This window comes from Pelodiscus sinensis, chromosome 1 (assembly GCF_052426305.1).
Source record: "Pelodiscus sinensis isolate ZL-2025 chromosome 1, ASM5242630v1, whole genome shotgun sequence".
NCBI classification, from domain to species: domain Eukaryota; kingdom Metazoa; phylum Chordata; order Testudines; family Trionychidae; genus Pelodiscus; species Pelodiscus sinensis.
In genome coordinates, this window is record NC_143052.1 from 320,641,028 (window position 1) to 320,667,985 (window position 26,958).

The following is a 26,958-nucleotide window of genomic DNA, read 5'->3' on the forward strand; positions in this document are numbered from 1 at the left end:
GGAAAAGAAGAAGGCGACTTACGGAGGTGGGGGTGTGACGGGATGTCAAAGGCCAGGGAAGAGCAAACCCTTGCACCCCACATGGATGCGGCGCTCTGCACCGGTGCTGTGGCGCTCAGGCAGTTGTACCGGGATTGCTCTGTAGCCACTGTGGGTGCCTGCGCGGTAAGGCCCTGTGCTGTCTTGCTAGCTGGTGGGACAGCACCTGCACCAACATCCCAGTGTAAGGGCTCTGGCTCTGAAAAGTGGGCAGCTCCACCGGAATGAGAGAGGGGAATGAGAGAAAGGGGGCAGTGACTCCAACGAGCGGGGCAGAGGAGAGACGACCCCCACAATCAGGTTTGGACTGCGCTAGCGAGGGGGTAATGGACGGACCCCCATGGTGGGAAATGTCTGGAGTCCCCCGAGAGGGGCGGCGCCTTGGAGACCAGTGGGAGGGCAGGAAGGAACCCAGGACAGGGTGGAGGAATCACACGCGGGTCGGTGAGTTGCGGGCATGGCCCCACCGACCGAACAGGAGGCCTTTGTCCCTGTTCTTAGGGTCCTTGGCTGAGACCTGGAGTGAGGGAGGGCCCAGGTCTCCCTACCCTCCCTGCGCGGGGTTGGTCGTGGACTACGTAGAGTGAACAACCCAAGAATTGTAGATGGACACTTAGGACTAATAACTATCGGGTAGGGTCACATGGTGGGGAACCACCTTCCCCAGGAGGGAGACCGTAACAGGGTTGTATATAAAAAAAATTATGTATGCGTACTAGAAATATGTACTTAAAATGTTGTAAAGATAGATGATAAACAAGCCTGCCCTAGGAGATCTTGCATGATCTCAAAATAAAAAAGGAGTCATATAAAAAATGGAAACTAGGACAACTAACAAAGGATGAATATAGGCAAGCAACACGGGAATGCAGGGGCAAGATTAGAAAGGCAAAGGCACAAAATGAGATCAAACTAGCTACAGGCATAAAGGGAAACAAGAAGACCTTTTATAAATACATTAAAAGCAAGAGGAAGACCAAGGACAGGGTAGGCCCACTGCTTAGCGAGGAGGGAGAAGCAGTAACAGGGAACTTGGAAATGGCGGAGATGCTCAATGACTTCTTTGTTTCGGTCTTCACCGAGAAGTCTGGAGGTGTGCCTAACGTAGTGAATACAAGCAGAGAGAGGGTAAGTTTAGAAGATAGGATACACAAAGAACAAGTTAAAAATCACTTAGGAAAGTTAGATGTCAGCAAGTCACCAGGTCCTGATGAAATGCATCCCAGGATACTCAAGGAGCTGATAGAGGAGGTATCTGAGCCTTTAGCTATGATCTTTGAAAAATCATGGCAGACAGGGGAGATTCCAGAAGACTGGAAAAGGGCAAATATTGTGCCCATCTATAAAAAGGGGAATAAGAACAACCCAGGAAATTATAGACCGGTCAGTTTAACGTCTGTCCCAGGGAAGATAATGGAGCAGGTAATTAAGGAAATCGTATGCAAACACTTGGAAAGTAATAAAGTGATAGGGAATAGCCAGCATGGGTTTGTGAAGAACAAGTCATGCCAAACTAATCTGATAGCTTTCTTTGAAAAGATAACGAGCCTTGTGGATAAGGGAGAAGCGGTGGATGTCATATACCTAGACTTTAGTAAGGCATTTGATACGGTCTCGCATGATATTCTTATTGATAAACTAGGCAAATATAACTTAGATAGGGCCACGATAAGGTGGGTGCATAATTGGCTGGATAACCGTAGTCAGAGAGTTGTTGTTAACGGTTCTAAATCCTGCTGGAAAGGGATAACAAGTGGAGTTCCTCAAGGGTCTGTTTTGGGACCCGTACTATTCAATATCTTCATCAATGATGTAGATATTGGGATAGAGAGTACTCTTATTAAGTTTGCAGATGATACCAAACTGGGTGGGGTTGCAACTTCTTTGGAGGATAGGGACATAATTCAAAATGACCTTAGCAAGTTAGAGAAATGGTCAGAGGTAAACAGGATGAGGTTTAATAAGGAGAAATGCAGAGTGCTCCACTTAGGAAGGAACAATCAGTTCCATACATACAAGATGGGAAGCGACTGTCTAGGAAGGAGCATGGCGGAAAGGGATCTAGGGGTCATAGTGGACCACAAGTTGAATATGAGTCAACAGTGTGATGCTGTTGCAAAAAAAGCAAATATGATTCTAGGTTGTATCAACAGGTGTGTTGTAAGCAAAACTCGTGAAGTCATTCTGCCGCTCTATTCTGCACTAGTTAGGCCTCAGCTGGAGTACTGTGTCCAGTTCTGGGCGCCACATTTCAAGAAAGATGTGGAGAAATTGGAAAGGGTACAGAGAAGAGCGACAAGAATGATTAAAGGTTTAGAGAACATGACCTATGAAGCCAGGCTTCATGAACTGGGCTTGTTTAGTTTGGAAAAAAGAAGATTAAGGGGGGACATGATAGCGGTTTTCAAATATCTAAAAGGGTGTCACAAGGAGGAAGGCGAAAATTTGTTCCTCTTGGTTTCTGAGGACAGGACAAGGAGTAATGGGCTTAAAGTGCAGCAGGGGAGGTTTAGATTGGACATTAGGAAAAAATTCCTAACTGTCAGGGTGGTCAAATATTGGAATAAATTGCCAAGGGAGGTGGTGGAATCTCCCTCTCTGGAGATATTTAAGAACAGGTTAGATAGACATCTGTCAGGGATGGTGTAGACGGAGCTTGATCCTGCCTTGAGGGCGGGGGGCTGGACTCGATGACCTCTCGAGGTCCCTTCCAGTCCTATTATTCTATGATTCTATGATTCTATGAAATCAAGGACAGTGAAAGTACATTTTTATTTACAGAAAACAAAGTGATCAGGCCAATCAAGAAGGCAAAGTAGCAAACTGAGCACAAGATGAAGAATGGGTTTGGTGCCTGCACCCTCAAGAATAAGCACTGTAGAAGCTGTAGAAACCATTTTCATATTTAGCTAGAAGCCATCTTGTATATCAGAAACCATTTCAGCTTTTCTCTCAAGCATGTAGACCAGAGTGAACTTTCTATCACCCCGTGAGAAGAGGCCTACAGGATGGGCTATTGATGTGTGTTAATTGGGCTAGTTGGGACAGGAGATGTACTCCCTCATACCTGTCCGCCATCTTGTTGATAAGGCTTTGTTTTTCCAAATTTAATTGAGGATTTCTGTAATTGGATGCCCTGACGTCAGACTGTTTGGCTAAGAGTATAAAGATACTAGGATTGATTGTATTAGCAGCTTTACTGGGCCTGGCTTTGCTGGGACCATGTTTGGCTCATGCTGTGCTTTATTAATTAATAAAGCTGTTTGTTAGCTGCCTAAACAGAGAGGAGCAGTTTTTTTTTTTTGCTTCAACAGCACTAGGGAGGAGGAACTTTATCTGGGTTTACTTTCCAAAGAATACCTTTCAAAAGTTTTCTGGAATATAAAAGGGAAGAAAGGGATCTGTTTGTTATATCTATCACTTAGGGGACAAAGGAATAAACACCCTCTAAGTCTAATAAGAAGGGAGGGTCCTCCTGCCTGAAGAGCCATAAGTGAGAAAGTTGCTTAGGCAAAGATTTTAGCTCCCTAAGTTAATTTTTAGGTCTTGTCTATGCTACCAAGCTTTTGACACCAATCTGCATTTGGTGACAGCAAACTTTCAATCTACAAGAGACTTTTCTTTTTTTCCCCCATTACTGACCACAAATAGCCATTGTAGACACCATGCCTATTTTTATCAGCCTCTAGGAAGTGTCCCACAATGCCCAGGTTGATTGTTCTGCTCAGCAGACTGAACTCTGCTGCCCTGTAGCCAGGTAAAGAATTAGCCGGCTCCTCCTCCTTGCAAGCCCTGGGAATGTTAAATTCTACTTCCTGCTTGCTGGCTCAGCATGGAGAGGTCTCACTGCATCTTGCCAGGTGATTAAGGCTGGCTATTGCACAAAACACTCTCCTACTTAGACCACTGGAGAGCTGTTGTATCTGATCAGTATACAGGAGAGGAGTCTGTGCAGACCCAACTGCACTTGACCTGTAGGATTTGGGATATCTATGGGCACATTTCTCGAATTTGTATGTACAGGGCTATAATCAGGACACTTCTCAGTGCAAAGCAAATATAAAGGAGCTGAGTCAGGCTTACCCTAAGAATAGCTGCACCTAAGACTACTGCTTCTATAAGAAACAGGATAATATCCTCTATGGTGACCCTCCATTGTCATTAGCCCTGTGTATACTTCAGAGGGCATGGGAAGCTAAAAGAAGACCTAAAAAAGTTGAAGAGATGGAGCTAGATGAGGCTGTGGAGCTCCCAGCAGGGTTGCCTGGTGAGTCAGGCAGGCAGGAACTGTTTTCCACTCCTGACGCACATAGCCAATCACAGCAGTTGCTCTGGTGAGCAGATGAGAAGCTGGATAAGTGGCTATGGTTTGTGGAGTGCAGTGGTGGGTGTAAGGTATAAAAAAGTGGGAGGCTGATTGTGTTTCTGTGAGCTGGACATTGCCCTGTGAGACTAACTGATCTGGCTGAAGAGGGTGTTCATGGTTACCGAGATCTAAAGGGATTCCTCCAGAGATCTCCAGGAAAGTTTCCTGGAGGTACTTGTTAGTCCTCTGCTGCAGGTTCCATCACAGTGAAGTTTGCTCCTTCCCTCATTTTCGGACACTGTCCCACACTGTTCTGCAATCAATTGTGCAGGGATCAAAGCGGCACACATAAAAGATGAAGAGAAAGCAGGGGTGGATGCTGCAACCATGCAGTAATTGTACCTTTGTTTCCCTGCTTACCCTCCGCAGTGAGATGTCTGCTAGAATGATCCCTGTCTGTGGAAAAACTACGGATAATTTTAGAATTAATTCCCAGAAAAGCTGCACTGCAAGTCTTGAAAGTCTGTATTTTCTGTTTTGCAACACTTTCCCCCTTACACCCACAGCACTCACCATGCTTAGGTGCTTGCAAAGTTGTGTGCCTAGCCAGGGTCAGTGAGGAAATGATTGATATGTTGTAAAAGGTGCTTATAAGTGAAACGTTTCAATGACGTGCTTGAATTTAACAATTCCTCTTCTCTGCATTCTCCGCATCTGCTTCAGCAGATGTGTCCCTGATGTACACCTCACGCACCACTGCCGACCGTCTCCAGCAGATTAGAGAGAACACAAGAATCAGCAAAAATGAAATGTTCAGGGAGCTGCTGCAGCCCTGCTCTACTGTGGAAGAAGTGCTGGGAAGTTGAAAGGTAGGAGAGAAAACAGAATCAAGCATTTGCTAGGGACGCAACTGAGTGGATGATAAAAGTAGCAAAGGAGCAAACCGAGATGCTCAAGTCTTTAATAATGCTGCAGCTTTACTGAAGCAGAGGGATATAACACAGTGGCTTACAATCCTTGGCACCCTAAGAAAGCATGTCAGTCTCTGATTCTATATTGAATATGTGATGCTGTACTGCTACAGTATGCTAATCTGTAATATTATTATGCTAAATTTAGATTGTTTCTTGATACAATTCACTGCAACTTTCACCTTGATTAATTTTAATGCTTTCATGCATAGAAATGGCAAGAGAAAGACTATAGAAAATACACTGTACAGTGGTTTTGACACTGCTATATCTTCAGAAGCATAGCAGATTTGTGCATTATCAGTTTGGCATATAAATGCCATAAAGAACAAAAACACCTAAGAAACCTAATACAGTAAATGCCCATCTGCTGTAATAAATAGTGATATACATTAGAATATTAGTGTGGCAGGACAGATGTTACTGGGAGGTATTTTGTTCAATGAACACAATAAATCAGCTTCCAGGTCTGCATGAATTATATCCCTATTTTTGTTGACATACTGAAAAGTGACCTTGCAAGAAATTACAAAAACAAACAAGTTTAGAGATATAAGAACAGACATACTGGATTAGACCAAAGTTCCATCTAGCCCAGTTCCCAATGTCTTCCAAGAGTGACCAATGCCAGGTGCCACAGTGGAAACAAATAGGACAAGCAATCATCAAGTGATCCATCCTCTGTCACCCATTCCCAGCCTCTGACAAACAAAGACTAGGGATCAGGATAGAGATTAATCCAATGAATATCTGCAAATATCTGCTTTCCCTCGCTTTGCAGGTCCTGAATTTCAGCCCTTTTATAGAAAGTCAGTTTCCTGTCAGTGGTGTCATATCCATTAGAGAGTTCTATTGAAGCCCTCATACTGCCCATATGGCTGGCTAATATGTATTTCTCCACAGAATGCACAAATTTGCAGTTTGTTTTGAGATATGGTATATCCTATAGAAATAAAATATATATAGGTTCCCCAAATCTAAGCATCTTATGGAAAAAATATACAGGCTCCTTTGGTTGTTAATTTGCTTGGAACACTAGGGTACCTAGATGTAAAAGTTACATTTTGTAAAATTGCTTGGCAAGCCATCTTAAATGTATTGTGCAAATGATGCTAGTTCAGACAGATCAACTTCCCTGACCAGACCACATCTGAGAAACCTCCATTTAAAATCAGAGGGTCTTTTACTTAAAAGTAAAAAGCTCTTCAGGCTAAAGGATATTTCTTCTCATAATGAAACAAGTCAAACATTTTGAATATGGATTCTCAACTATCTGTGTGTTTAGCATCTAAGGCTCAGTAATGTAAATAGAGCAAATGGAAACCTCTGAGAGACAGATAGTCCCTCTTGTACTGGCTCTTCTGCAATGGAGTCCTGTCAGCATGAACCACTGATCAATTTACATGAGTTGACTCTACAGTGCATGATTGCTTAATTCATTTTCTCTTTCATTTGAAGACTAAATGTTCCTGGGAGTGATCTCCCTGCCTGACATGTTCAGATCTGGCAACTTGTTAATTACAGTAATTGTAATTCTTGACCCAACTGGCAGCCACAATAATTGAAATGCAGTCTCTGGAATACAGGCAGTCCCTGGGTTACATGGATCCGACTTACATCGGATCCCTACTTACAAACGGGGTGAGGCAACCCCACACTAGCTGCTTCCCCCCAGCAGATCAGGGAGACGTGAAGCTAGCGCCCCGCCCCCCAACAGACCAGGGAGACGCGGAGTGGCTTTTCTCAGCAGACACCTCAGCTTGAGAATAAAGGACTGAGGGAAATGAGGTGTGGGAGAATAAAACTGAGCTCTGGAGAAATGTTTGGCTAGAGTTTCCCCTACAATATGTACCAGTTCCGACTTGCATACAAATTCAACTTAAGAACAAACCTACAGTCCCTATCTTGTACGTAACCCGGGGACTGCCTGTACAGCAAAATTTGCAAAGTATCTCCTGAGTTTTCTGAATCTCTGTTCAGGTATTCTGATGAAAAACACAAATCACAGACCACTATTTTCCAGAGTAGATCAGTATTTTTTTCCTGAAAAATAGGGCCAATAATACTACTTATTTCTTCTCAGGCTCCTCAAATAATTCTTATACTTCTACTCCATATAGCCCACAGATTCTGAGCAATATGTTCAGGAGGTAAGCATTTGCATTGCCAAATGATTGGACACAGATTTAGGATGTTTAGTATTTCTAATCTTACTTTATGTTCCAGAAACACATACGACCTTTTCAGCATACATTCCTGCATAACAAAATTAAGAGTTTAAAAATACACTTCTGTGTTCTTGAGCCATTTTACCATATTACTGTAGAATTGCATTTATTAAAGGACAGAAAATTCCTGGGACCTAAAAGGGCACAAAAACTATTTGCTGTTCCTGTCAAGCAGGGGAGAGGGAGGAGCTGAATGCATGATGGGATGCTGACAGCAAGTACCCCAAACCACCTGTTGCACAGTTTTGGTTCCAGCATGCAATGGGAACATAATCTAGAATGCACAGGGGTGCAGGAACTGTGGAAGAGCTACCCACAGTGCATCACTCTTAAAGCAGATGTTAGTCACTCCACTGAGAACACGTTAACTGCTTCGAACTTGCGCATAGCAAGGACATGCACCTTCGACTTTACAAAATCTGATGCCTAAAAAGTTAAAGTTGAATTTATTAAGGTCATCTCAAAATGTAAACACGGCTTAAGACAAAAGTGTTAGTTCTATTGTGTTACTGAGACACTGTTTCTTTATAATGAGAAAATGAAGCCAAATGGTGTGGGTGGCCTCTCCCAGAGAGGTAATCCTAGATATGTGGTACAAATACTTTGAAGTGCACCATCATTTCATGCTCTTAACACATACATTTAAATGACCAGGCAGTATAAATAAGTCTAATTCTATACTGACTCAGTCTCTCTACTGCTATAGACACCACCCAGGCCTGGTCTACACTACAGTAGAAAGTCGGCTTAAGATATGCAACTCTAGCTACGTTAATTACGTAGCCGGAGTCAAAGTATCTTAAATTGGGTTTTGGCCCCATCCTCACAGCGGGAAGTCAATGGGACCATATACTCCCATCGACTTTCCGTATTCCTTGTGAGAAGCAGGATTACCAGCACCGATGGGAGCTCCCTCTCAGTTTGAATCAGCGGGTCTTCACTATACCTGCTTAATTTGAACCCCAGAATATTGACTGCAGCCACATCAATCTTCTCCATAGTGTAGACAAGCTCTGAGAGTGTTACAAACTGCTAAGAGAGACTGTATATTCATACTGATCTCCTGTATTTTTTATGTTCCTTATCCCTCTGCTAGTAGCATGCTCTTTGAATATAGCCTTTGAAAAGAGAGTAGTATTAAAGTAGTGTGTCTGAATTATACTGAAAATAAGTCCCACAAGACAGGATTCTGCTACAAGAGAAGACTATTATTGTCATACAGCTGACATAGGCACAGAAGAATTCTCTTTTTGGTTTGAAAATTACCTCTGTATATTTTGGTGGAAAGACAGAAAATCTAATTAAATATAATCATGTAATGAAATAAACCTGCATTTTTCTACCAACCTCATTTTTAGCTTTATTGTGAATGTAATTTTTATTGATCTTTTGTCTCAATTAATGTTTTACAGATACCTACTGAACCTTCAGTTTTCCTGTTCTCTTACTAACGCAAACACATTTAAAGTTTATTCCATATAAATTAATAAAAGTGCAGTGCTGCTATGAAAATCTGAGAGAAAGGTCTATAGATTGTTTAAAAAATTAAAAGGATCAGTTTGATTTTAAATTGCCATGGCAACACTTACGTCTATGATGCTAAATGGCAGTTTATATTTATGGAATATTGTGCTCATAATATATTTTGGGAAACTACAATGAAAACCATCACACTTTTATTTTAGAATATAAGTATGAGTGACATGAATACATCTCTAACGCGTTTAAATTTAGTTAGCATTTTGCACCTATTGTTTATGTCAGATCGCTTCAAAAAAACAGTCTTTCTGTTCTCATTCAAGCATTTGCCGAAATCAAATAAATACTATTGCACTTAAAAGGTTTAGTAATATTAATCTCCTTATAACTAATACTAATCGTACAACAACCACTGACACCTAAATTTGCAGGCTCTAATACACAGGTATATGCAATGTATACTATCAGACTCTGCTCACAGCAATGAGTATTGGCATTCCTGGAGTTACGAACATCCAGATATAAAAACAACATCTCAATTGCAGCTAGGGAGTAGGTAGTGGCAAACAGAGCAAGTGCAGGCTGGAGATCTCCAGAGGAGCAGGGGACGATCACGCAGCCGGCGGCTGGAAAGAAGCATCAGTATGAAGGGGAAACAGCCACTTCCCTCTAGCTGTCGGCTGCATGACTGCCCCATGGCTCCTCTGGAGTCTTGCGGTCCATAGTTGCGGTCCTGGTGTTCAGCCTGCAGTGTAGAGGGACATAGCTGGGAGATGGGGCGGATCCCAGGAGCTGGTGCAGAGCTGGAGAATGCTCAGAAGCCCCCTTCAGAATGTCTACCTACCTCCTCATCCTCCTCTATTTAAACCTGCCTTCCTCAAGCACCACCATTCAAGATTATTTTTTTTAAATCACTATTTTTATGGCAACTATACAGTATTTCAGCTCCAATACAAGTTAAATAGGCTTTTGTGGGCTAGTCTAGGAACCTAACTACCATTTATAACATTGTTTCTATGGGAAAATGCATTCTGAGTTCCAAACTACCGATTTACAAATGAACTTTTGGAACACAACCAGTTTGTAAGTTGGGGACTTCCTATAACACTAAATTGCAAAATAATAATTGCATCAGATTGACAGTATTTAAAATTGTAATATATTTTAACAGCACTCAACAGTATGATACCCCAATCCTGGATTGGGCCTGTCAGTTTGTTACTGATGTGCAAACATTAACAACATCTGGAAGCAAATTTAGGACTATTTTATTGTTCTATTACTTGAGTTTTAATGCTCTGTATCAGAACATCCTTGGGAAGAAACGCATCCATATCAAACCTTCAAGTTTGCTTAGATTTCTCACCATATTTTTTTAAAATGTAAATGTATGTACTTTGTTATAATTAGCCATTAAGAATTAAAAATTCAGTGGCATAGCAAGAGGCACGAAAATCAACGATCATCTATAATATATTTGAGTTCGTCTGTCTTTCCATGTGTCTGTGTGTCTGTCTGTTCAGAACTCCTAAACAGTAAAAGCTAGGACCACCAAATTTGGCATTCAGCTTCTTCTTATCATAACTTAAAGCAAAGTAAAGGTTTGGTTGTGTCGGGATAATGGGATGTGCCTGGAGTGTGATTGTTTCTCATAGGATGGAAAGTGAAGGCTTTTTTAGAAGGGACAGTCATACTGAATAATGACCACATGAGAGCATCAAGGAGCCAGAGATAGGGACCAGGATAGCTATAACTCCACTGGGGCAGCAGAGACAGGGATGGAGGAAAGGACAGCAATTTACTATATACTGGAGAGAGACAGAGTGAATCTGTCTGTCCCCCAGCTGGTGGACATGCACCCCCATCCCCCAGATGTGCCCACTGCAGCTGCCTTACGGTATGTCCACACAGCAGCATTATTTCAGAATTACAGACGTTATTACAAAATAACAAAGTGCGTGTCTACACACAAGCAGTTATTTTGACATAATGTCAAAATAATGTCCTGCCAGAGGATTTCTTACTCCAATTCCTGTAACCTCATTTTATAAGGATTAAAGGAAGTTGGAGGAAGAGTGCTCTGTTTCGAAATAAGTGCTGTGTAGGCATGTCCAAATTCGAAATAAGCTATTTTGACTTAAGCTATGCAATTAGCGTAGCGCAGATTGAGTAATTTATTTTGAGTTTAGCCCTGCTGTGCAGAAGTACCCATAGATGGTGCTTCTCACCTGGCTTCAAACTGCTGTGGAAGGAGAGGACTGAGGTTGCTCTCTCTGGAGCAGCCTGAATACAGAACTCTTTATTCCCAGCCCTACCCAGAGAGCAAAATTGAGTTAAGAACCTGAGAAACACTGGGGAAATCTTCTAATATTTTTTTAAATAAATTAAACATCCACATATATTTTAACCTCAAAATTCTGTTTTTAAATGTGGAACTTGGAATTCTCTGTACATTCTAGTACCTCTGGACATAATTACACAACAATGACAATGTTGTATAGAAACAATGAGTAGTCCTGTGGCACCTTAGAGGCTAACAAAAATATATATAATAGAATAATGAGCTTTCGTGGGTAAAACCCAAGATATATATAACAGCAAAAAGCATTTATGTGCCAATTGTAGGATCAATGTTAATGAAGCCAATTAAGTGGCCTGGATGTGTCATTCATAGTTTTTGATGTGGAAATGTGAATCTTAAAGGCAGGGGAAACTGGCTTTATAATGCATTAATCAGAAATGTCTCTATTCAAGCCTAGGGTAATAGTGTCAAATTTGCAAATGAATTCCAGCTCTGCAGTAGGGATGTAACAGTGTAGTTGATTAATTGGTTCACCAATAAGCAAAAGTTTATCAGTTAATGCTTTAGACTACACACATTGCCCCTCCTCCCCATGGCAGCAAAATTTTTAGCAGGCTGGCCAGCAGCCCAGCTCAGTCCTGGCTCACATCAGGTCCAGGACCTAACTCTGCTGCCTGTGCATTTAAAGTGTAGTAGGAGCCAGACGGGCAAGCAGCGTGGCTCAATTCCAGGAACTCAGCCCCCCGGTGCTGGGACAGGGACTGCTGCCTCTGTATCAGAGGTAGCAGCATGGGCAACAAGCAGCCAGTCCGCAAGGGGAGCTGGTTTTTAAACCGGCTCCCGTCAGGGACCAGCTCCCACAGATATTTAACATCTCTACTCTGAAGTCTCTCTCTAACTGGATAGTGAAAATCCTTTGTAGACAAATGGCAACTTTTAAATTCATGATTGTGAATCCAGGGAGGTTAAAATATTCCCCTACAGATATATGTCTGATTTGTGTCTATTTATCCTTAGTTGGAGAGACTGTCTAGTTTGACCAATATACATGGCAGAGGGGCATTGCTGGCACTTGATGGCATATATCTCATTAGAGGATGTAAAGTTCTATGAGCCACTGATATTGTGGCTTATGTGGTTAGGTCCTGTGATCGTGTCACTTGTTTAGATAGGTGGACAGAGTTGGTAACAGGGTTATGTTCCTGGGTAAGTGTATCTGAGGTGTGATGTGTGGCTTCTGGATTTCAGTTACAGTTTGATGTACCTCCGAGTACTTATGATGTTGACCTATTTTAGTTTTTAAATGTTAAGCTATTTCTAATCAGTATCATAAATAGTCAAGATGGTATAGAGGAAAGTGATTGTTAAATATGTGAAAGTGTATTTAGTATTTAAACTTCATGAAAACTAATGGTATGTTACATGCATTATTTTCACTTATCTGTATCCAATTATAAAATAGTAGCAAACATTTATATGATGTATATCTCTGTAACTAAACAATCCTTCAAACCAGAAAGAATGCTTGTGGAATGCAAACAAAGAATTTTATCAAAAAAGGGCTAATTTCAAAGCAAGTAGTCATTTTGTGACATGATCAGAAGTCAAAGTTGTAAATATGGATTTAGGGAAAGATTCTGTATCTGTGGACTCTATGGGTGTGTCTAGACTACAGAGTTTTGTCAACAAAAGTGGACTTTTGTTGACAAAACTATACCTGTGTCTACACTACTGCTGAGTTATGTCGACATAATGTCGACAGAACTCAGCAGTTTTGTTGACGGCTGTAAACCTCATTTTACGAGGAATAACGCCTTTTGTCGACAGAGTTCTGTCGACAGAAGGTGTTATTGCATCTAGGGTTGTGTCTAGACTACAGGGTTTTGTCGACACAGCAGCTTGCTTTGTCGACAGAAGTGAATGTAGTCTAGATGCTCTTTGTCGACAGAAGCTTTGTCGACAGTATCTGTCAACAAAACTTCTGTCGACAAAAGCCTGTAGTCTAGATGTACCCTATGGAATCTAAAAGGGCAGAATAACCAAACAAGAAGACTGAGATCCCCAGAGTTATTCTAGGTAGCCCTGAGAGACTTTGGGGAAACTGTTAGATTCCTATTACATCTGCTACCATTTGGAATTATAGACTCTGACTCAGTTGTACATATATTTTACCTACTTTAGCCGCTCAATAACTCTCATACCTTTCTCTCAGCTGATAAAACTTTAGTTACTTTATTACAGAACTGGCTATCAGTGTTGTCTTTGATGTAAAATCTAGGGTACCAATTGAACTAAGTGACTGGTCTCTTAGGAATGAAAGTGACTTAAATATGGTACGATTTTTGGTACAAGTGACTTTTTATCACAAGGTCATTTGCCTGGGTGGCAAGACAGACTGGAGTGTCTAAGGAATCTATCTATGACTCTATGGTAAGACTAGTATAATGATCCAGGAGTTCTCATTTGTTATTGTCTTGGTAAAATCTAATTATAGAACCCAATACCAGTTTAGGATGATGGGAGACTTCAACTATCCAGACATATGTTGGGAAACTAACACAGCGAGGCACAGGCTATCCAATAAGTTTCTGGACTGCATTGGAGACAACTTTCTGTTTCAGAAGGTTGAAAAAGCTACCAGAGGAGAAGCTGTTCTGGATTTGGTTTTAACAAATAGGGAGGAACTAGTTGAGAACTTGAAAGTGGAAGACAGTATAGGGGACAGTGATCACGAAATAATAGAGTTCATGATCTTAAGGAAAGGTAGAAGGGAGACCAGCACAATTGAGGTTATGGATTTCAGGAAGGCAGATTTTGATAAGCTCAGAGAACTTGTAGGTAAGGTCCCATGGGAAGCAAGACTGAAGGGAAAAACAACTGAGGAGAGTTGGAAGTATTTCAAAGGGACGTTGTTAAGGGCCCAAAAGCAAACAATTCCGCTGTGTAGGAAAGATAGAAAATATGGCAAAAGACCAGCTTGGCTTAACAAGGAGATCTTGCATGATCTCAAAATAAAAAAGGAGTCATATAAAAAATGGAAACTAGGACAACTAACAAAGGATGAATATAGGCAAGCAACACGGGAATGCAGGGGCAAGATTAGAAAGGCAAAGGCACAAAATGAGATCAAACTAGCTACAGGCATAAAGGGAAACAAGAAGACCTTTTATAAATACATTAAAAGCAAGAGGAAGACCAAAGACAGGGTAGGCCCACTGCTTAGCGAGGAGGGAGAAGCAGTAACAGGGAACTTGGAAATGGCGGAGATGCTCAATGACTTCTTTGTTTCGGTCTTCACCGAGAAGTCTGGAGGTGTGCCTAACGTAGTGAATACAAGCAGAGAGAGGGTAAGTTTAGAAGATAGGATACACAAAGAACAAGTTAAAAATCACTTAGGAAAGTTAGATGTCAGCAAGTCACCAGGTCCTGATGAAATGCATCCCAGGATACTCAAGGAGCTGATAGAGGAGGTATCTGAGCCTTTAGCTATGATCTTTGAAAAATCATGGCAGACAGGGGAGATTCCAGAAGACTGGAAAAGGGCAAATATTGTGCCCATCTATAAAAAGGGGAATAAGAACAACCCAGGAAATTATAGACCGGTCAGTTTAACGTCTGTCCCAGGGAAGATAATGGAGCAGGTAATTAAGGAAATCGTATGCAAACACTTGGAAAGTAATAAAGTGATAGGGAATAGCCAGCATGGGTTTGTGAAGAACAAGTCATGCCAAACTAATCTGATAGCTTTCTTTGATAAGATAACGAGCCTTGTGGATAAGGGAGAAGCGGTAGATGTCATATACCTAGACTTTAGTAAGGCATTTGATACGGTCTCGCATGATATTCTTATTGATAAACTAGGCAAATATAACTTAGATAGGGCCACGATAAGGTGGGTGCATAATTGGCTGGATAACCGTAGTCAGAGAGTTGTTGTTAACGGTTCTAAATCCTGCTGGAAAGGGATAACAAGTGGAGTTCCTCAAGGGTCTGTTTTGGGACCCGTACTATTCAATATCTTCATCAATGATGTAGATATTGGGATAGAGAGTACTCTTATTAAGTTTGCAGATGATACCAAACTGGGTGGGGTTGCGACTTCTTTGGAGGATAGGGACATAATTCAAAATGACCTTAGCAAGTTAGAGAAATGGTCAGAGGTAAACAGGATGAGGTTTAATAAAGAGAAATGCAAAGTGCTCCACTTAGGAAGGAACAATCAGTTCCATACATACAAGATGGGAAGCGACTGTCTAGGAAGGAGCATGGCGGAAAGGGATCTAGGGGTCATAGTGGACCACAAGTTGAATATGAGTCAACAGTGTGATGCTGTTGCAAAAAAAGCAAATATGATTCTAGGTTGTATCAACAGGTGTGTTGTAAGCAAAACTCGTGAAGTCATTCTGCCGCTCTACTCTGCACTAGTTAGGCCTCAGCTGGAGTACTGTGTCCAGTTCTGGGCACCACATTTCAAGAAAGATGTGGAGAAATTGGAAAGGGTACAGAGAAGAGCGACAAGAATGATTAAAGGTCTAGAGAACATGACCTATGAAGCCAGGCTTCATGAACTGGGCTTGTTTAGTTTGGAAAAAAGAAGATTAAGGGGGGACATGATAGCGGTTTTCAAATATCTAAAAGGGTGTCACAAGGAGGAAGGCGAAAATTTGTTCCTCTTGGTTTCTGAGGACAGGACAAGGAGTAATGGGCTTAAAGTGCAGCAGGGGAGGTTTAGATTGGACATTAGGAAAAAATTCCTAACTGTCAGGGTGGTCAAATATTGGAATAAATTGCCAAGGGAGGTGGTGGAATCTCCCTCTCTGGAGATATTTAAGAACAGGTTAGATAGACATCTGTCAGGGATGGTGTAGACGGAGCTTGATCCTGCCTTGAGGGCGGGGGGCTGGACTCGATGACCTCTCGAGGTCCCTTCCAGTCCTATTATTCTATGATTCTATGATTCTATGTCTGCCCTGTTTTCTGGCAATCTGCTCAGACTAGGCTCTCATGGTCATGAGCAACTCTATACAGGGTGACATATCTAAAATATATTATCCATACATCACAGTTGCATGATTTTAAAGCTTTTCCCCCCATACAAAGTGAGGAGTTTGGAGATTACTTTAAAAAGGCTTGATATCAAGATGCTCAGTGAATATAAGAATGATTAATAGCCATTGAAAGATCTATTTTCCATGAACCTACCTAGTTCTTTTTTGAATCCAGTTAAATTTATGGCTTTCATAGCATCCTGTGGGAATGAGTTCAACAGGCAGACTTGGCATTATGTGAAAAACTACTTCCTTGTGTGGCTTAAAACTTATTCTCAATTTCATTGGGTGACCGCTGATTCCTGTTATTTAAAGGCATAGATAACTCTTCTTTATTCACTTTCTCCACAAAAGTCATGAATATATAGACCTCTATCATATCCCTGCTTGCTTGTCTCTTTATCAAACTGAACAGTCCCAGTATTCTTAATTTCTCAGCATATGGAAACTGTTCCATACAGTCTATTTTGGACTTAACTATCTTGAATAATTCTGCATCATCTGCAAACTATGCCCCTGTAAATCTCCTTTTAGGAGGAATAAGGGGGTTTCCGAAAGAGGGTTTTTGTCCAACATTTGGCCCTGTTTAGATGGGCCAAATATCGGAAAAGCCTCTTCCGAGAAAAAAACGGAAGATTACATGCAAATTTGAGCTGAATTTGCATATCTTCTTTGGGAAGCCGCACGTAATCTAGACGTGCCCTGAGTGAAGTACACAGAGCTCCTCAATGGATGAGAATAACAATCATTACTGAACAACTGCCTTACTACCTGAACACTAACCTTCCTGTGGACAGAATGAGGAAGGGTCCTACAGAGAAAAAAAAATCAATATATGATAATGTAATTAAAGACTATTCTATAGGATTGGCAGAATTCACCTTATTTATTTTAAAATGTCAATAGATATCAATGCTAATTTTTGGGGAGGGGGGGTATTTTTCCTGCTTTAATTTCCCTCAATTGTGAAAAATTATGTGGGGTCAGAGAATTATTTAATGACAGTGGACATTAAGATTCAGAAAGCCAAAGCTCTATAACCATTAAAACACAAATTGTCATAATCACAGGTCAAAATATACTAAGTCAATACCCTCAAAATCAAGCTAATGAGTTTTCAAACACATTTTTCTAACTTTGCCCCTCTCTGTCCGTGTGTGGTGAAACTGACATTTACCAATACAAATCTAAAATCCTTCCAAGTCTAAACTTATAATAAAATGCATATTTAGAAGAGGCTGAAGTAAGGCTGTTGCTAGCAACCTTAATTCTGGCATTGCCTAAATTGTGCACTTGACTTTGCAAACTTTTAAAAAATCTTTTAGTGTAGTTTTTCATAAGCAGTCTCCTACCTTGTCTTGTCAAAGTAAAAAACACATTTTGTCTGGTGCAACCATAATGTTATCTGCTCTCTCCCCAACATCCACTATATGTTAACCCTGGACCTCCAGCACTGCAGCAATAGGTTGCTACTCTCTGTGGACAAGCTAGAAGTACATTAAGTGAAATATTAAATATAATTTGGAAGATAAAAAAGAATTTGAAGAACAGCTAGCCAAAGACACAGGGTAACAGCAAAAACAAACAAAAGACACCAACAGGAAGCCTGATAAACAACCAGTGCAGCCACTGGATGACACAGAAGCTAAAGGAGCACTCAACAATGATACATTCATTGCAGAGAAACTACAGAGAAACTAAATGAATTCTTTGCATCAGTCTTCATGACTGAGGAATCTGAGGGAGATTCCCAAATCTGACCCATTTTTTTTAGGTCACAAATCTGAGGAACTGTCCCAGATTGAAGCATCAAGATCTACTAACTGTGGTATGTAACCTATCATTCAAATCAGCTTCTGTACCAAATGACTGGAGGATAACTAATGTAACATCAATTTTCAAAAAAGCTCCAGAGGCAATCCTGGCAATAACACGCCAGTAAGTCTAACTTTAAATAAATTGGTTGAAACTAATAAAGAATATAATGATCGGACACATAGAATAACACAATTTGTTGGGTTAGAATCCACAAGGTTTTTGTAAAGGGAAATCATGCCTCACCAATGTAGAAGAACACTTTAAGGCGGTCAGGAAGCATGTGAAAAAGGGCAATCCAGTAGATATAGTGTATGTCAATTTTCAGAAGCCTTAGATAAGGTCCCTTAGCAAAGGCTCTTATAGCAAAGTGAGCTGACATGGAATAGAGGGGAGGTCTACTCCTGGATCAGTGACTAGTTAAAAGACACAAAACAAAGGGTCAGAATATATGGTCAATCTAAAGAATGAAGAGAGGTAAATAGTGATGTCCCCCATGGGTCGGTACAGGGACAAGTACTATTAAACATAGTCATAAATGACTTGAAAAAAATGGTAAACAGTCACAAGGGGAAAGTCTACCGATGATAAAGAATCACTAAAGACAGTAAAGTTCAAAGCACACTACAAAGAGTTTTAAGGATGCAGTAGTCAACTGCAGAAGACCTTTGTGTGTGATAGTTTAGGGGTGGCGAGGCCTGCATTCTTTCCCTCCTTTTCCCTATGTAGCCAGACAGACCCCCCTTAGCTTTCTAAAGATTCACCTACAGAGTTCCCTCACTGCAATACAAGATCCACTAAAATGTCTGTATCATCTTTATTTTTAATTTTTTAGTCATGTTTCAAGCTAAGCAAAGTACACAAAGACTGCAGCACTAAGCACATACGAACTTTCAGTCAGGTCCCAAAACTCAGACATCAGCACTGCTATCGAAATAGATGTAAAATGGAAAGCATTCTACAAAATGGAATGCAGAGGCACTTCAGCGTCAACTCCTTAACATCCAAGAGGAGGCACACTCCTATTCCTATTCTCTCTTATTCCTTTAGCAATTTGGAATATACATTTACCTACATATTGGGCAATTGAGAGCCAGACCCAATTCGTATAATATAAAGCAGAATACAACATTATAAACATGAGCTGTAGCCAATGGACAGTGTAAATCCCAGTGTACAATGTATTATCACATTGAGAAACTTTGCTTTTTCTACAAGACACAGAAAGAGTAACCAGACCAAAAACTGATTTGGATGTGCTATTTTTCTATCATAAATCTGAGATCTATTAAGTGATGTAATGTATTTCCGATGTACATATAAGTGCCCTTCTGGTCCACAGAACTAATTCCATCATCTAATGCAGATAGAATTGCTGCCTGACACATAATCAGAACTTTTCTCTGACAACCAAGTGATTGAAGTGTCTGAGCACCTGTGCTTCCCAATATTGTTCGTATCAGGAAGTATGGGAAATAAAACCCTTTCATGTCACTTGCCACATGGTAACGATTCAATCTCCTTACAAGAGTCTGTATTTCTTGCAGGTTCTCTCCCTGATACTGTTATAAACAAGATAATTCTCAAGTGAGGATAATTTTGCAAATTTTGCAGTTACAGGCAGTCCCCGGGTTACGTACAAGATAGGGACTGTAGGTTTGTTCTTAAGTTGAATCTGTATGTAAGTCGGAACTGGCATCCAGATTCAGCCGCTGCTGAAACTGATCAGTTTCAACAGCGGCTGAATCTGGACACCAGTTCTGACTTACATACAGATTCAGCTTAAGAACCCCAGGCGTCCCCAAGTCAGCTGCTGCTGAAACTGATCAGCAGCTGATTCCAGGAGGCCCGGGGCAGAGCAACTCTGCCTCGGGCTTCCTGTAGTCAGCTGCTGGTCAGTTTCAGCAGCAGCTAACTTGCGGACGCCTGGGGCAGAGCAGCTCGGGTGCTGCTGGGTTGGTCCAGTAGCGCAGCCGCTCCTCGGCGCTACTGGACCAACCCAGCAGCACCCCAACTGCTCTGCCCCAGGCGTCCTGATTCAGCCACTGCTGAAACTGATCAGCAGCGGCTGAATCAGGACTCCTGGGGCAGAGCAGCTGGGGTGCTGCCGGGTTGGTCCAGTAGCGCCAAGGAGCGGTGCTGCGGGACCAACCGGCAGCACCCCACCTGCTCTACCACAGGCCCCGGGCTTTGCTCCACGTCTCCCTGGTCTGCTGGGGGGGGGGGGCACTATCTGCGTCCCCCCCCCAGCAGACCAGGGAGATGCTGAGCAAAGTGGCAGAGGACCCGGGGCCGGACCCGCGGCGCTTCCAGCTGATCTGGAAGCGCCGCGGGTCCAGGCCCGGGTCCTCCGCGGCTTTGCTCCCCGTCTCCCTACTCTGCTGGGGGAGCCAGCAGACCAGGGAGACGCTGAGCAAAGCCGCGGAGTACCCGGCCGGACCCGCGGCGCTTCCAGATCAGCTGGAAGCGGCCGCGGGTCCAGCCCCGGGTCCTCCGCCACTTTGCTCCCTGTCTCCCTGGTCTGCTGGCTCCCCCAGCAGAGCAGGGAGACGGGGAGCAGCTTTTCTCGCCCCGGAGGAGGCGGGCGGCGGGACCAGGTGTCCCGCCGCTCCAGTCCTCCGGGGCGAGAAAATCCCCGTTCGTAACTGCAGATCCGACATAAGTCGGATCCGCGTAACTCGGGGACTGCCTGTATACTTGAAAATTATAAAGATGGGTGCCTAAGGAATCAACAGTTGCAGAAGCCCAATATTCTTCCTCTTACAGGCAATTTTTTGGACTTTGATAGGCAGACTAAATAGATGCTATTGAGCCTTTCAAAAACCTGAAGCTCCTGTTGCTTTTAAGTCCTCTGCTGTTAGTGAGACTTTTAAACCTTATTTATCTTTCTCTGCTTCATAGCAATTTATTTCATGAAGCATATTCATTCTGCTTTGCATGAAATATTGCCAAATCTATTGGCATGTAGTTTATTATTTAAATACATTTTAATAGTTCTGCATCATTGACCCATCCAAAGAATTTTTTTCTATTCAACATTTTGAAGACTCCTCTTGGGTTAACCCAGACCCATTTACTACTATGAATAGGTTTCACTTTTTTAACCTAGCCCAGTAGGGACTTTGATTCTTGAGGTCTGTTATTATCCCATCTGGAGGTTAATAAGTACCTCATGCATGAACAGAACCACTTCTGCTCATCATCTAATAAACCATCTTGTTAGTCTTTAAAGTGCTACATAGCCCTGTATTTTGTTTCAGCTACACCAGACTAACACGGCTACATCTCTATCACTATTCTTTAGGTTTGTATTTGTGGAGGGGGATGCGATGGGGGAAGGAGACTGCTATGTACTGAAATGATTTCAAAGGTATTTCTAAATGGCACCCAAAATGGCACATACCTGATCAAAATGCTAGATAATCAATTTAGCACATATATGCAAGTTGGCTCCTTGATCCCATACAAACGATTTTAAATGAATGCACTGGTCAGAATTTCATCAGTATCTGAGACTTGCTATTACAGTCACTAAAAACTAGGTGCTCTTTCATTTCTGCTTTATTTACTACACAAGTCTTATTTCTCATGATTAGCTCCATGCACCCTTGTTTGTTTTTTCCATTACTGTTTTCTCACCAATATCTTGTAGCTGAATTCTACATGGAAAATAACTCCACACTAGCCATTATATAATTGTACTTTACCAGCAAAAATCTCTGTTTAATTGTATCACCCTGTTCTAATGGTCTCTATCATCAAAGCCCCCCCATTATTTTTTGTTTAAAAAAATACTTAGCTTTTGTTAAAAAGATCTTTGCTGTGTCAGCCTAAGCACCATCATTTTGCTGGGAGCAGTATGAAACTCATATTTCCACCCCATTTCCTTTACCTATCTCTTGTGAAAGTGGTATTTGTAAACTCTACACATTAGGAATTTAATATCCTAAGTAATGATTTAACTTTACCACACTTCACCTACTCCACCACAAGATTTTGATTCATCGGAACCCCAGAATTCTCTCATTAGTCTGTTACCCTGATTTTGTTCCTCATGAAAAGACAGGACTCCTTCACTACTCACCCACAAAAGTAAAACACACCTGAATACATTTGCATCTATAAGGAATATCACACTTACATATAACTACCAAGTAGACATTTGGAACACTATAATAAAATATGTTTAAAGTAGTAAGGAAGATAGCATACTGTGTTTGAGATAATTCATAACATCCTTTAAATGTGCATATGTATTTCTAAAAGAAATATTTTACAAGCCAATATAGTCATCATTCAGGATGTGAACATGCCAAATAATAATAAAGCATCTGCACAAAATTCTTATTACATGAAAAAAATTATTCTAAATCTAATTTTTACCCAATTTTCAAAAAATAAAACCATCCAAATTCAAGCTAATAATGAGACTAAGCAGATTAATTCCAAACAATGACTTTATAAAATAAAATTGAAAATAAGCATTTACAATGGAAATGTTATTTCAAATCTTAAATACAAATTCATTGATACCTTACCTTTGATGCCATGCGCATGAACATCATGTTTTGATCCTCTGGTGTTCTCATCTTTTCATTTTTGATCATATCCTTCAGGCTCAGATCATCATCATCCTGAAAATACCTAACCCTTTCTTTATCTGTGTGAGTAGCACCCTGGAAGTGGAAAGACTGAAAATTAATATTTTAATCTGGACTTCACTAGGACCAGGATTTAACTAAACAGGTTCAAATAATTAAAGTGTTTAGGAAAAGAACTGTGGAGGTTAAGAATTGGATGTTACAATGATAAATTCGTTACTCAGATCAGTGTTTGAACTTTCAAGGAACTTAATGACCACCTGTGTCAGAAACAACAGGGTCTCGTGGAAAATTCATGCAAAGCAGATGTCTCTGCTGTGCAATATTGCCATAGATCGTGATAGTCTTTCTTTAGTAAAGACTCAGAACTGAACACTGTAGGTTGACACTCATATAAGTGGTGATGTTTTCCCACAACGGATAACAATTCTTCCTTCATTGCAGTTTGTCACATAGACCGGTCTTACTAAATTTACTTAATAGAGATGTGAACCCCTGCTATGTGTTTTCACTCATATGTCCCAGCCTGCAAGAATTAATTTTAAAATTATGGCCATTTTTTGAAAAAGAGTAAAATGGACCTGAGTAAGAAACAGAACCCCTCATTGCAATGAATATGACATAAAACAATAAATATATACATACCAGTATTATCATTTAACATTTACAATCTAATACCACCCACAATCAGCTGGGCATTGAACAGCACTATAAGTAGAAATGACTGCTTCCTCAAACTGTACAAAGGCCAATACTTTGCTCTATTGAACAGAATGAAGATCCCCTTATTTATATGTATTTCACTTCACACCCCTACAAAAAAGAATAACTAACTTCTGTGATGGGTAGGTAAGATATGGCCCGTGGACCGTATCCAGCCTTTGATCCAGCCTGCAGCCCGCTCTACCGCTCACCCACCACAGGCCAAACCTGACGGCGGGGGAGTGTGCAAAGTCATTTGCTGTTCAATGTGGCTGGCAGCTCCCTAGAGGGAACTGCTAGCTGTTTTGAACCTCTAATGACTTCGCACACTCCCCCGCCCCAAGGCCAATCAGGACCTGGGAGTGGGAGAGTGCACAAAGACTCCTCCTCCCACGACGGGCTCACGGTGCATAAAGGGAACTGCCATCTGTTCAAAATGGCTAATGGCTCTCTCCAAGTGCTGTGTGCCCCTGTCGGGATGGGGGACGAGAGACTTCATGCACTCCCCTGTCCCAAGGTCCCGATTGGCCTGGGGCGGGGGAGCATGTGAAGTCTCCTCCTCCCATAAAGGGCGTGTGGCACCTATAGGGAACCATCAGCTGTTCAAAACGATGGTTCCAGCTAAACACTGCATGCCCTTGGCAGGGTGAAGGAGCAAGAGACTTCATGGGTTCCCCTGTTCCCTGGTCCCAACTGGCCCAGGAGCAAGGGAGCATGCGAAATCTCCTTTCCCCGCCAGGGATGTGCGACACCTAGAGGGAACTGCCAGCTGTTCAAAACAGCTGGAAGTTCCCTCTAAGCACTGCGCATCCCTGGAAGGGTGGGAGCAGGGAGGTGCAGGAAACTTTGCATGCTTCCCTGCTCCCATGCCTCGATTGGCCTGGGGGCAAGTGAGTGCACAAAGTCTCCTCCCCCCACTAGGGGGCACAGCGCTGAGAGGGCAGCTGCCCCTTCCACCTGAGACCCTGCCCCTTCTGTGGCCAGCCTACGACCACATACTAAAATTAGTCAAGTGGTCCCCCCAACAAAAATGATTGCCTACCCCTGTTCTAGGACCTAGACACATTATGATCAGAATATTTGGCTTGGTGTGAAAAGATGTTCTCCTAATCTTTTTTTATTTAATTATATATTTATATGTTTTATAATAAGTATGTTTTATTTGTGTAAGATATATTAATATATCAAAAAGACTGAAAATATTTGGTTATGTTTATATTTCAATAAATGCCCCAAGTAACCCCTAAGGGGCAACACTTTACAATAAAACTATTATTCACCATCTAATTCACGACATCACACTCTAAATTATTTTCTCAGTTACCTGCCTACTTTTTGAATAAATATGCATATCAGTTATTCTCTCATAATAGTAAATTTACAAATCAGTCTAAGAATTATATTCCAATAAAGATGCTATATAAAATGTACCATCTGTCTCTTTCTTCTTCCTCCTTTCGGCTCCAGTGGTTCTGCCATTGCGTTCACAGGCCACGCTCTTCCAGATTGGTCTGTTCTGACAAGGACCACTTCATGGTCTTCTTGCAAGCTTGTACTCTATGTCACATTTTAAAATAAGAGTTTTAAAAATATGATCTAGGAATGGCAAAACAAAGCAAAAAGAAGGGCAAGAGCAAATAGACGATCAAAATTCCAAAAACTCAAGCATGTAACAAGTAAACGCTTTTATTTATTATTTGCTTAAATATAATTTTAGAATACAATATAAAACACACTTCCTCTATCCGATGATCAAATATGAACAAAGACTGACAAGGTACAGGTTGAACCGTTCTGGTCTGGCATCAAAGAGCCCCAACAGCAGAGAGCCCCAGCGGCAGAGGCTGCAGTAGCCAGGAGAGGAACTGGTCCAGCATGCTGGCAACACACGGGGCTGGTGGCCAGGAGCAGAGCCCCACCAGCAGCCCAGGGGCAGGGAGACTGGCTGGCAGACCAGGGGCAGAGATCCTAGCTAGCTACTGGGAGTGGAGGCCCATTGGCAGCTTGGAGGCAGAGAGTCTGGTTGGTGTCCAGGAGCAGAGCCCTTCCAACAGCTTGGGGGTCGGGTACTGGGCCAGTGGCCAGGGAGCCTCACCGGCATCTCAGGGTCAAGTAACCCTGCTGGGAGCACAGCCTGGCCAGCGGCTCGAGGACAACAGAACCCAGTGACTGGGGCTAGCAGTGGGGCTGGTGGACAGGAGGAGAGCTTCTAGGCGACTGGAGGCAACCAGGAGAGCTTAGCGGCCTGACCTTCCCTAATCCAGTAAACTCCCTTTTGCTGGATGGTGAACCAGGGAGGTTCAATCTGTATATAAGCAATAAGTGTATTTACAACAGAATCCAATTTTAAAAAAAATCTATGAAAAACACTAGGCATGTAATAGCAACAAAAGAAAAATTATAACTTAGTGTTTTAACAGTCCATCAAACTAAATACAAAAACAATAACAAAATATGTGTTCACTAAAACCATCTTAAAAATTCTAAGGTTCAATTGCACAAGTGCCATTCCTGATGCTGCAGTGTCTTATTCAGATTATACAGTTCTACACACGTGATTAATTCAAAAGGATTTCAGTTCAATTGTGTTAATTTCACAAGCCAAAATTAAAATACAGTGACAATTACAATCTGATAGACACTTAGCAACACACTCAATTTATTTTGTTACAGTTATATTTGTCGGTAAAGATCTGTTGCTTTCACCACAATATGCAGCTTGAAATTATTTAAATCTTGGCTATGTAATCTACAGCATTCATAAGAAATGCAACACAGACCAACACAGATTTTTTGTTTGTTTATATACGCCAATCATGTTTTAAGTAAGCTACAGGAGCAGGAAAAATCCTGAATGGTTTATGTGCTAAAATGTTATGGTGACAGGAACAAGTATGAAACCCTAGGACAGATAAGATATAAATTGCACTTGAGATGACAAAAGGATTCTATTCCCCTCTCCTCATGAAAAGAGATGTTGGTTTATTCTTCTGCATAACTTTTGAAATCACAAGCAACATGGTTTTCAAACCCCACCCCTTAGAAAAGTTGGGAAGTACAGTCTCCTTCTAAGGTGAGGCTTTCATTCCAACATTAAAGCTCAGATTGTCATCATCTTCTAGATGACTTCTAGAACAAAGTGAAGAATTTGCAACTTTTTTTAGGTATCTATACCAATTTACCAAACCAAAATTCCCATAAGAGTCAAGGCCAAATCTCCTAACAATAGAGGTGTAAAGTAACTAAGAAATACTTCCCACCAGGGGAAATAAAAAAACAAATTGAAAGAGCCAGACGAATACCCAGAAACCACCTACTTCAAGATAGGCCCAAGAAAACCAACAATAGAACATCACTTTTCATCACCTATAGCCCCCAACTTAAACCTCTCCAGCGCATTATCAATAACCTATAACCTATACTGGAACAGGATACTACACTCCGATAGGCTCTGGGGGACAGACCCA

At 41.6% G+C, this 26,958-nt stretch overlaps 1 protein-coding gene across 2 annotated transcripts in view; it reads right to left on the reverse strand.

The window, feature by feature from the left end:
* Nucleotides 1–26,958, reverse strand: part of CWF19L2 (CWF19 like cell cycle control factor 2) — a 173,487-nt gene that overhangs the window by 51,246 nt on the left and 95,283 nt on the right. For both annotated transcript variants that reach the window (XM_089775683.1, XM_089775682.1), the window contains 2 exons: nucleotides 24,923–25,048; nucleotides 22,727–22,864 (listed from right to left, as the gene is read on the reverse strand). In XM_089775683.1, coding sequence (XP_089631809.1) covers nucleotides 22,727–22,864; nucleotides 24,923–25,048 — 264 coding nt within the window. The remainder of the gene's footprint in view (nucleotides 1–22,726; nucleotides 22,865–24,922; nucleotides 25,049–26,958) is intronic.